Raw genomic sequence first — 12,197 nt, forward strand, 5'->3', positions numbered from 1 at the left:
ACTCATACCTCGAGTGGGAGAAACCGAGAAACGGGCTCCCGATCGGGGACAAGGGGAGGAGGATTCCGCAGATGAGGACCGGAAAAAGGCCTCAGCCGTCCCGGCACCCTCGGCGATCTCGCGTTGTGATCCCCAGGATCGGAGCCGCCGCGACGCCTCAGCGACCGCGGGGGCTTAGCCACGGGGGGAGCGCATCCGACCATCCTCTAGGAAGAGAGCCGCTCGAGACCTCAGCACCCTCAGGGGCAGGGCCTCGCAATGGTTGCAGGCAGCCCCCTCGAGAGCTGCCTGGGCATGCGACATCCCCAGGCATGAGACGCACATTCCATGGGTATCACCTTCCGTGATGAAGCGCTGACAAGGGAAGACACACTGTCGGAATGGCTTCCGACATGATCTGCTGCTTCGTCTCGACTTCAGGTAAGATGATGGAGCTTCCAAACATAGCCAGAGTGCCTGCTGAATAGAAAGAAGCTAATGTGTCCTGTGTGCCGGCGTGCTTATATACCCCTCCGGTTACGCCGTCACACACTACCGTTCTAGCAACACCAATAGAATTGGAGTAGTTTCATTCATAGTTCAGCCCTGCCACGCCCAGAGGCGTTCCCATAGTGTCGTCACCGAAGCAGTTCGAGTTCCCTCGAAGGGGAACTGAGACTTTTGAAAACGATGAGACAGACACACACATTTTACATTCCATACTACTGTCTACATGCATAGAATGCAATTTATTTTTCGAGAAATTTGCGACAATTCCCTTGTCCAGCTACACGGAGACGGTTTCAGGTAAGGCCAGGAAGAACCAGTGCCTGGTGGCAGAGAAGAAAATCTGCTTCCTGTTTTCACCAGCACATGTGCTCAGTATATGTGAATGGTGATGTGATAATGTCTTTTCAGGCATGTTAGTATGGATGGAGATTATTTCTCAGACGGTGCTAAAATGTTCATGTGTATGGAGATAGTTTCCCTAGCACCAACTGTGTTTGTCAGTCACTTAGCCTGCTCTTCACTGTAGAGCAGCTTTAACTGATCGCCAAACAATTGAATGAGAATTAAAAGAGAACCCGAAGATATTCAGTATGCTATCAGATAAGACAAGGAAAAGCTCAAACTCGCTCAAGCTTTTTGCTTAAAAACTGAAATTTTCACAAGATTACATACTAAAATTAAAATGGAAGGATCAGAAAATGTATTTTCTCAATTCACAAATTGTTTCAGCTGAGAAAAACTGCACCTTTCCCGAGCAGGTGTAAGTCACTCATTATTAATGGATAGAAGAAAAACCAGAGGAAAAGTTTGTGTCTTTTGTCTTGGAAGAGATTTTTGTTGATGTTATTATTTATGACCATTTGCCATTTATGTGTGAAACAGGCATCCTCACGTGAGTGGAAAAACATCAAAACTCAACAGAAGAGTTAAGTTAACGAGGTACAGATAGCACACATTACTTTCTCCTTTTTAATTAAACAGTCTATTGTGGGTTGGTTTAATTTCTGTCACTAGTCGTAGTGGCTTTCTCTTTCATCAGAATGACTCACTGGGTAAATCACTCTCTGCTGCATTGTTTTCTATACAGTTGACTTAGTTGTAGTATAAGTTCAGATGGATGGTGCAATAATACAAAGTACTGAGTTTTGTATGAATCTAATTACAACGTAGCAGCATTGACTTTATACTCGAACTGGCGCAACAGGCTGCTGAAACAATTTCAGAAAGTTTGAAAAAAGTTTTGTACATTACTAGGAACAACATTTGTGTTGCAGTGATGTTTTTCTTCTTAAATCATCTTGTGACCCTCAGATTTATCTTGCGACCCCTTTGAGGGGTCTTGAACCTCAGGTTGGGAACCACTGCTCTAACAGACCAAGGGTATACAACATGTCAGCCTCAGAGTTTGACATCATTATGTCACCCTGGCCCATCCAACTGTGCATCCACTGTGGACTGAGGCCAGTAAGGCTGAATGCCATTTATTCAGGAGGCTGACATGTTTTATGTGGAAAGTATCTGAAAGCATAGAGTACAGAGGTGAGCTACAAAATATAAGTTGGTGTGCTGGTATGTGACTATGGATAGTTCCGTTCTTTCCAGAGAGCACTGCTTCAGATAATCCTTTTTTTCAGGATGCTTTTATGGACTCTTTGTAAATAAAAGTTTCCTTTTTTTTAATAAACAAAGGCCCAAAAGCACTGTGGCAATGCACACCAGAATGCAGAGGGCAGCAGCTAAGGTTCAGAGAGAAGAGAGACAGAAAGAGAGAGAAATGCAAGAGGGGAGAGGTACAGAAAAGCCTCTTCTGCCAGGTTGAAATACATTTCCTGGTCTCAAAATGGGACTTATCCCTCTCTGCCCTGTTGTTTTGCCACATTTTGGAAGGCCCCTCCCTTCTTGTGAGGAGGAGACGGCATCTTACTTACATCAAATAACCTTTCTATATACACCTCCTCATTGACCTTATCACGAAGCATATCCTGAGAGTGGCGCACAAAGGTCACATAGCCATCGGCCACGTCCATTCCAGGTTTCTGTAAAACGGAAAAAGAACAGGATCAGGGCTCAGGCAAACACTGGGAAATTACTCTCAGCAAAAAAGTCAGGGGGAAAAAAACACTCTTGATGATTAAAACAAAAAGTATGTTGTGCAATTGAATCCGGTAAACACACACAAGCACAGAGAGTTAGAGTGTTACTGCACTTACAGGTACATCCACATATTTAGAGGCAGCTTTCACCTGAAATTGAAACAAAATTGAGAATTTACTTAAGAACATTTTAATATCATTAGGGCTGGGTATCCTTACATCACTACATTATGTTACTATTGCCAGTTTCAATAAAAATTTTTATAATACAAATATAAACATGTTTTTGTACAAACCCCTTTTTCTATTTAACTAAAAGACAAACTTCATTCAAATGTTACAACTGGCTGTCCATAGAATTAGTAAAGATAAAAATATAATTATGAGGAAGCATTTAATGCCAGCTTAAGGTACTGCAATACTCTATGGACAAATGTTGGTCAGTATCGAAAAACTATTTAAGGTTCGATGAGCACCCCTAAATATTACTAATAATTCTAGAATAATAAATAAATAAGAATCCGCCCATTAAAGTCAATATGTAAGACTGAATAAAGAGAAGCGTCCTCTTACCGTGAATGAGAGGAATGAGGAGAAGAGAGTGCCTTCATCATATCTGGAAATCTTAGCCAAAACACCCTCCAGAATGGCAACAAACTGAAAAACAAGGGAAAGAACAAGGAGTCATCGACAATTTAACAAAACTATAGTCTACAGAGTCTACAGCCATACTAGTGGCACTGCTAACGTCAGTATGCTAACATGATGACAATGCTAACATGCTGATTTTAAGCAGATATAATGTTTATACCACGTTCACCATATTTGGATTAGTATTTGCTAATTAACAATAAAGTATAACTGAGGCTTAATGGAATGTCATTGATTTTGCAGATATTTGAGTCATAAAACAATGTATTGGAGAAACTGAATGAATATTTGTACAGAATTATATGGCAATCCATCGTATAGTTGTTGAGATATTTCAGTCTGAAAGAAAGTGGAGGAACCAGCCCGCAGACGCACCAACATTGCTGCTAGTATGGCTAAAGATCACAACTTATTAATTAGTATTATTAGTAGTTTAGTATTAGTAAAAAGTAGTTCTGTTTTTTCTTGTGATTGGCTGACAAAGTAATACATTGATTGTCACAGCTGATATACAGTCGCACCTTTGCAACCAGAAGCTGGATCATGTCTTTCACACTTTCCTCAATCAGCTCATCTATTTGGGTGTGGTACTGTTTCTGCAAGAAAGGGGGAAAGTGTTAAGAAAACATCAATTCAGCAGAACATTTTTGCATATATACATTTAATAAATTGTCTTTTTTTAACATGCAGTCTCGGCTCCAGGTGAAGTTTTTACCTCTTGGCCCATCTCCATTGCGCACAACTTAGCTGATTGGTCCTTGGCATCCACCATCACGTTGAACATGGTGCATAATGTTGGAGAAATGCGGAAATCTGTGGACTTACTGCTTTTTGTCAGCTTGGACTCAAATGCCATCCTGGTGCTGTAATACAAGTGAAATATTTATATAATAATATAAAAGTTAAAGTGTTCATTCTCAACCTTTGGAGCATCTAAGTATTTCTGTCAGTCTGTCTTCTCATGCACACTAACACACCGCTTGACGCAGTTCTCGATCATGTTGCTCGACATGAGCTGGATGCGACTCTCGAGGTGTTTGGCAAACTCGTCCTCAGGCCAGTGCAGGTCCCTGATGAAAGTCTGGAGGGCGTCCAGCTTCCAGAAGAGGTCCTCTGACGTCCCGGAGCCGTTACTGCCATTGATCCAAACACACACACACACAGGTCAGAAAACAAAGGTCACCCTGCTGTAGAGAGGGGGTGGGAGAGGAGGGGAGGGAGGTGTTGTGGCAGGTGCGGGGGATGATGCTGCTCCTCCACAACTAAACATAGTCAGTACTCATTCCGACCATATACTGACTGGTCCGTCCAAATGTCTGTCTCAGTTCCTGTTTGCTCAGGTGTTTCTGGACAGTCAGTGTATGGGTAAAGAGGAGCGAGCAGGGTTTACTGTTACAAATCAATAACCATGCTGCAGGGTATGATTATTGACTGGGATGTGAAGTGGCCACATGCAGGTAAAGTCACTGCAGATACAGCAGCTAATCACACTGTGTCAAGACAAAGGAGTAGGGAATGGCGACGTGAGGGAGGGCTTGTAAAAATAGCATTTATTGTCTCTTTCCACAAAAAAACCCCTCCAAATTCATCATCACAGGCCCTCTCTCAACGTGCATGTCCCCAGGCTACTGGGGCCCCTGGAAGAACTACAAACCATGCAGACCTTTTGGGGCACCCTGAGTAGAGCTCATTGGGAAAATGCCCGCAGGAGAGATGTGGAGTCAGGAGAGGAGGTGAAAAAACGGAAAGAGGTCTGGACACCATCTACCCAGCCTCTCCACGCTATCGCCTCCAATCCAACACAACTCTCCGAATCAGACTACTAGCAGGTGGTCAAGGTCAGAGATGAACCTAAGGCCACGTACGATATACAGTGATATAAAGCAAATGTCAGTGGACGACAACTCTGGGGAGATACATATTTCGTAGAACGGAGATATTGATTTGCAAATGTTTTCAAATTCCGGGACATATTCTTGCACAGTAAATCCCCAAACAGCTTCAAAGCAATGTATTATATCAATATATGTAGATGTGTTGTTTTTGGTTTTTGGTTTTGGCCTGTATCTCCACACCTCAGCTCAACAGCATGCATGTTGAGACAAATGAGAGCGTTTCAGCCTCTCATTTTAGAAAGCAGAACCCCATCTGCTCTAACACCTCTCAGAGTGCTCTTGGCATGAACATGGACATCACAACGTATTCACATAAGATAAAACATACTGTAATGGATCTTTGTAAAATTTGATTTTGTGTAACATTTAATTTCAAGTTGGAGACATACAGAAAAAAATGTTGCTATACTTTTTTTTTATTTCATTGTTTCATTTTTGAATGATCTTTGGCTGAGGGCATCTTCATACCAAGGCAGTCTCTGCTTGCTTAATATTTCTAAAGTAAACTAGTTGAATACACACTCAGAGTCATATATAGCAGCCATCCATGACGGGGTAGAAAAGCTAGGCATTTGTGGAAGGTTAACTGATAGTCCTGCTACTGGCACTGGCAGATTTGGTACTTTGGGAATTTGGAGGTTCACATTTGGTAGATTCACATTGGGCAGATTACTTGTTAAACTCCTGCAGAAAAGACAGACAAAAAGAAAAAAAGAATCCATAACAGTGGTGTGGGAGTTGCAGAAAGCCATGTAACACTCATCATAAAAGTAACGCAAAATCTGAAATTAGGTGAAGACAGGAATGTACAGTAGCACACATAAACAAGACAGACAGTAATTGTCAAAGACGAAGACCTACAGTGTAAAGAGGGCTGGACTCAGGATGCACACATATACTGTATTAAATGCAGTTGAGAGGGAGAAGCAACAAAATACTGAAAAGAATAAACATAAATACAGACTAAGAAAAAAAACCTTTTACCTTAAAATTTAAATATAATCTTTGCAATAAAAAAGGCAAAAGCAAAACATGTGAAAGCCACAACAAATGAATTATAACAGCAACATAACCGACTGGAGGCCTTTTGTTTCTGGCAACATGTCAAAGCACACATTATGAAGGTTAGTTCACAAAACCAAACAACAGACATATTAGGTGTTGCCCTGACCCCAAAGTGTCGGAAAGAAATTGGTAAGACACATACATTAGTCAAAGACTATTTTCAGAATAAATAACCTATTTCTTTCACAGAAAAAATAGGTTATTCAGCCCACTCTTGGCTCATTCTTTAAAAGGGAACCTACAGGAAGCCTTGGCGAACATTACAGCTGCTCTCGCAGACTTCTCAGCCTCCATGCAGTCACTCTGTCATCTGAATATGAAAGTCTTGCATCTCCAACCATCCTACAGCCTAGCTATAAAGACAAAGGCTCCTTACTTTACAGGCTCCCAGGACTCTCGCTCAAAGCCCTTGTGAATTGACTGTGCGATGGAGGACTCCATCAGATCCACATATCTAACCACCAGAGGAGCATACAGATCCTGAAGGTGTTTGTGGAACTTTCCATTGCACAGATGATCTGTGCGGAAAAAAAAGAGGTAGCAACAGGAAAATATTAGTGTCTTTGTTGAAGCATGAAAAAAGGGGCTACAAAATCAATGCGGGGCAAGTGTAGGAGCTTACAGTCTGTGCGGAGGAAGTCGTTGAGCAGCTGGAAGAGGGGGAAGCTGTCCCAGCTCTCAGGGGACTGGATCTCCAGAGCGGCATCCATGTCGATGGCATAGAGGGCCAGGAAGTTTTCTGCATGCTCCACCATGAGGTCTGTCCACCATGCAAACGCCTAGAGACACAGCAGGGGGGAAAGCAAACAGGTGAACAAGGGTTCCAGTTAAGAGATGAGATGACATAAGGAAGAAAGACAAGGAAGGAGGGAATAATACACGCAACTGGAGCTCACCGGGTCTTCAAAGGAAATACTACTGGCGTCGTGTGTATGTTAATGGAATAGTTCAACATATTGGGAAATACGCTTATTTGCTTTCTTGCAGAGAGTCAGATGATAAGCTTAATACCTCTCTCATGTGTGTCCATTAAATATGAAGCAAGAACCAGCAGCCGATTAGCTTAAAGCATAAATACTGGAAACAGGGAAACAGCTGGCCTGGCTCTATCCAAAGGTTAAAAAAAGTCCACTTACCAACAGCTCACTAATTAACACATTATATCTAGTTTGTTTAATCTGCATAAAACCCAAGACATTTTTTTGAAATAACACTACAACACTTTTACGGGGAGTTACGTCCAGGAAGTCGCTGCGCCCAGCCAAGAAATAGTCAAACATGTAATCATACATAACATTAAACAAACGAGATATAACTTTGTGAGCTGAGTAGGTGGATTTTTTATTTATTTGGACGGAGCTCGGGTAGCTGAGTCCCCTTGCTACCAGTCTTTATGGCAAGCTAAACTAAGCGGGTGCTGGCTATAGCTTCATACTTGACTGACAGATATCAAAGTGGTATTGATGTTCTCATCTAACTCTTGGCAAGAAAGTGAAAGTGTGCAATCCCCTAAAATGTCAAACTATTCTTTTAAGTATGCATTAAATGACCTCTGCTCTTGTGTTTAAGGAGGGACTGTCTCCTGCTGTATGTGGACTTTGCCGAAATTGGTGGGTATTTCCTTTCAAACTGTTTTCACAGAAAGAAAAGGACATATCATCACACCTGTCTGTATTATTTGTGTATATTGTGCGGCATATGTGCGTGTTTCCTATCGCATACTCTTGAGATATTATCCATTGCTCTTATTGATTTGGACCTTCAGGTGGGACTTAATGTAAATTAAGTTTATATGTGGTGAAAGAATCACACAATAGGGTTGCATGTCCGTGCATTGTTATAGTCATGATAGTATCTATAGTTTTAAGGGAAAGGTGCTTTTCTCATGCAAATGTGGAGCTCTCTGCATGCTTTTTCTCTCAAGCTAAGAGATTAGCGGGTCCACCATTCACATCACTGACAAACCCATAGCCCACTAGATGTGAATGTGACTCATGCACATCTTCAACTAGGCAGACCAAAGACTGCAGCACGCAGCATATCTAGTGTTGGGGTGCGTTTGCTCCAATTAGTTAAGTAAGTCTGAGATTCAGCCGACCGTTTTCTAGCACAGTCAGGACTTCCGCGCCCTTTGACAGCAGAAGTACAATAGTTGCTTTGCTGGCAGTCTTGGCTTGGCTTATTTGCTTATCATTCAGACTAATATGTTGCCAAGTTCAATAAGTGAAGCTTGATCTTTCCAAGTTATGCTGCATGCTTTATTTTACAGTTTTTCAGTTATATTCTCATTTTGGCTCAACCACCACAGTGGCAGTCAACACCTTACTTACCTGTCTACTTACCTGCCCACTATCAAACATTTAAAAAGCTTGACAGTTCTAGTGTTAAAGAAACAGGCAGCAAACAAAGCTCTTCTCCATCACATTCAAGGAGAGATATCTCTTTTGGTGGATGGGGGAGGTTAAAGGGGAGGACTTTAAAAGCTTCCAACAGGTGAGGGAGGGGGGAAACGCTCAAAGGTCGGCAGGCAGAGTGGCCTCCAACCTTTGACAGGAGTTAAGGGACGCATACAGGACCCTGAGAGCTCTAAGGACGACCGGGTGTTCAATCAGACAGACTATTGTGCTTTTTCAAAGCAGGCGTGTCAAGGGACAATTCCTGAGGGAGTGTACTGATGCTGAGGGGGGAGTAGACTTGGCATCATCTACTGGACATGCACAGAGCATTATGGGAGTTTCCCATTCAACTTTACTACATACCTCTTTTCCCTGCTTGAACAGTCACCAATCATATGACAGTGAGAACACAGGAAGATGTACAGAACAATAATGTATTTTTGAGGCATTTTCTTCTTCTTAAAGGGTTTTTAACTAAGAATAGACAGCAGAGAGGGATGGAAGAGGAGAAGCTGGGGAAGTAATGCTTGAACAAGTGTGGACTGTGAAATTAATTGTTGGATGGAGGGGAAACAAATGTTTATGGTGGATCAAACTTCAACGGTTCACATGGTGCATACTTTGGGAAATTTACTGGTTCAGCATGCTTGGAGAGAAAGGAAACCTCTTTATGGCCCGATGAACATGCTTTATGATCACATTTATGTTGCGCAAGCTACTGTGCCTTTTCATTTTTAAACAAGTTTGCTCTCACATCTGTGCCTACAAACCCACCCATTGCTACAGTGTCTATGATTCTCTGCCTAGAAAGGTGCCTCTTGCCATAGTGGCGCACATGCCAAACAAGGGGGGTCGTGATGGGGACTGAAGAGGAAAAAGAAATAAAAATACTGTACCGATTGATCTCCAGAACTTGTGACTGCCGCCTGTCAAGCATATTCAGAGAGATACAATAAATCTGCTTTATCTGGATATTCTGAGATCATACTGGATCACCTTCAGTTCTACACAACTACACATACTCATCATGCTTTCCTATCAGCTCAATGTTTAAAGCAGCAAACAGGATGTAATGAGGACACTATTTTCAGTGGTGGAAAGAAAGAAAGTACATTTACTCAAGTATAAATATGCGGTACTTAACTTGAGAAATTACATTTTATGCTATTTTATATTTTATCTACTACATTTCAGAGGGGAATGTACTTTTTACTACATTAACAGCTACAGTTAGTTTATCTGACAGCTAGTTACATTTTACATACAAAAAACACTTATAAAATCATAAAATACAAAAATAATTATAAATTAAACCAGTGCGTTCTAATATTTTTTGCTTGTAAACCCTCACAAAAAGCATGTTGTGGATGTGAATACTCTCTAAAGTTCTCAGGTTTCATTTGAATAACTGTTTGGAGTGGTGAAGAGGTGGAGTTATTCATAATTTCAAATATAAATAATAACAAAAACTAGATTAAATTAAATCTAGTAATAACATACAAAAAGGTGAAGCAGGCCCCATTAATCTTCTCACGTTATTGTCTCTCATTGATGCATCAATATTAACAGGTGGGGTAAGCGATTCTAGAGAAATCCAACTCTCCTGCTACTATAGCTAACATCACAACAACAGTCTGTCTTGAAGAACTAGAAAGTAAGCAGAATGTCTGAATTAAGTCATTTAATGTTTCCGGAATAGTGTTGTGTGGATCGGCCAGAGTCACTGTTTCCCATTTACAGCCCAGCCGCACAGAACGGACAGCTAAAGTGAAGAGATATTCGCTGAATTTGAGAAAAAGACATATTGGATTAGAATCACTTAACCCACCTTCAACAATCTCCTAATGCAATATATATTCATATATCATTCACAATGGACATTTTCTACTTTTGTAGTTCTACTTAGGTAGGACTTCTAATGGTGATTCAGTACATTGTTGTATTGGTACTCAAGTAAAAGATCTGAGTACTTCATCCACCACCAGCTATTTTGTCTTCTAATTCTGCCAAAAGGGAAACTTTACAATATTAAGAGCGCACAGCAGCTGCGAGTGAAGTGTATTAGCCTGAATTACTGTTTTACATTCTGTTTGCCTTCCTGCCTTCTGTTTATTCTGGACTACCATGAATTAAATATTACAATTTTCCAACGCTTTCAACGGCTTATGTAACGTAGCAACACTGAGCTGTGAACTGTGATTAGGGGGAAGAACTGCACACATTATATCATTCTCTGTCTAATTTACAGTCTCTGCTCAAACATAGTGCTCTGATTCCATGCAGCCATGGTCTGTCGAACACCAATTAGAGCTTTCCTAAATTAAATTCATCTTTGAAAGGGTTTTTATTTTTTTCAGTTATCATAGATGAAAGCAGCTTTATTTATAGAAGGCTGATAATAAGACTAACTCCCTGTTGTAGGGCGGAGTGAGATAAGAGGGAGAGTATAGAGGGAAAGTGTTTTGAGGAGGAGAGGAGGAGAGGGTTCTCACTCACCTCCGCATGGTGTTCCTGGTTCTGCTGGAGGACCTCTATGACTAACTCCGCCAGGCGAATTGTTTCCTCCAGCTTTTTGGCAGGCGTGACTAAGCGGCCTACGTTCTCTGAGACAAAAGGATGAGGGTGAGGGATGAGTGGTTAGTCAAGCACAGAGAAGGATTCCAGGGGGATTTTTATGACTATTCAGATTTTTCCTGTCTATATTTTCGACCGCTTAATAAAAGTATAAACACAGCGTTTACACTGTGATGTTTACCTACCATACCCCCATAACAAGTAAAGTGTGTTCCCACTTATATGCATTTTGGGTTGCATGACATAAAGCAACAGAACTGATGTGTTTGTAGGATAATCAGACTTATGTTGGAAGAGTATCAGGAACAAGAATAGTGGTGTTGAGATGGAGGTGCAATGTGGTATCAAAAACATGCATATTGTGAAGCGGTACTGAATAAGCCATCTGTCGCATGGCATGCTAAAGAAAAACACTCAACGAACACACACTGTAAAAATAATTCATTACTTCTGTTTAAAGTTTTCCATCTTATACATATTTTCAAATAATATCCAAATATAGATCTAATACTAATAGACTAAAACTTTGTACTTCTTTTTACACTCTACTTATGTTGCTGGAATTAGTTAAAAAAAAAAAGACAATAATTTAATCCATATCTGTGCACATATTTTTCTAAAAACAAAATATATTTACCCAAATGGCATTTATAGCCATTGTGTCATCTTTCAGCCGTGCATTATCAAATTATAATGAATTGCATCTATTTATATAATTTCTAGACAATACTACATAAAATTACTTGAAGCAGGTTGTATATTTTATTTTAGGTTGTAAAAGCACTCAAATCCATTTTGATGCAAAAGGCATCATGTGTTTGGACCATTAGTTGCTTTAAGGGTGTTATTCCTTTTAAATCAGATATTATCTTAAAAGTTAAGAAGCGAGTTACCAGTCATTTGAATAATGACATCAGATGTGTTTTAGTAAATATTTTTACAGTGTGATGATGTTGGATTTGCCATCAACTAAAGTTTTGTGTGCTAAAAACTGCTTTGGCCCTCTTTCTATTTGATCAACGTTGGTCTATAAT

At 40.7% G+C, this 12,197-nt stretch overlaps 1 protein-coding gene across 13 annotated transcripts in view; it reads right to left on the reverse strand.

Moving 5' to 3' along the window:
- cadpsb (Ca2+-dependent activator protein for secretion b) overlaps window positions 1-12,197 on the reverse strand; it is a 67,298-nt gene that overhangs the window by 6,523 nt on the left and 48,578 nt on the right. For 4 of the 13 annotated variants that reach the window (XM_038697819.1, XM_038697816.1, XM_038697817.1 and 1 more), the window contains 12 exons: window positions 11,086-11,192; window positions 9,486-9,515; window positions 8,953-8,961; window positions 6,816-6,972; window positions 6,570-6,711; window positions 5,651-5,812; window positions 4,211-4,366; window positions 3,949-4,096; window positions 3,755-3,829; window positions 3,156-3,239; window positions 2,700-2,732; window positions 2,418-2,525 (listed from right to left, as the gene is read on the reverse strand). In XM_038697819.1, the coding sequence (XP_038553747.1) occupies window positions 2,418-2,525; window positions 2,700-2,732; window positions 3,156-3,239; window positions 3,755-3,829; window positions 3,949-4,096; window positions 4,211-4,366; window positions 5,651-5,812; window positions 6,570-6,711; window positions 6,816-6,972; window positions 8,953-8,961; window positions 9,486-9,515; window positions 11,086-11,192 (1,211 nt within the window). The remainder of the gene's footprint in view (window positions 1-2,417; window positions 2,526-2,699; window positions 2,733-3,155; window positions 3,240-3,754; window positions 3,830-3,948; window positions 4,097-4,210; window positions 4,367-5,650; window positions 5,813-6,569; window positions 6,712-6,815; window positions 6,973-8,952; window positions 8,962-9,485; window positions 9,516-11,085; window positions 11,193-12,197) is intronic. The other 9 variants (XM_038697824.1, XM_038697826.1, XM_038697823.1 and 6 more) reach the window with 4 other exon arrangements.

This window comes from Micropterus salmoides, unplaced genomic scaffold, assembly GCF_014851395.1.
Source record: "Micropterus salmoides isolate LMB-PRFRI ecotype aquatic unplaced genomic scaffold, ASM1485139v1 Ms_hic_scaffold_4, whole genome shotgun sequence".
In the NCBI taxonomy this organism is placed as follows: Eukaryota; Metazoa; Chordata; class Actinopteri; order Centrarchiformes; family Centrarchidae; genus Micropterus; species Micropterus salmoides.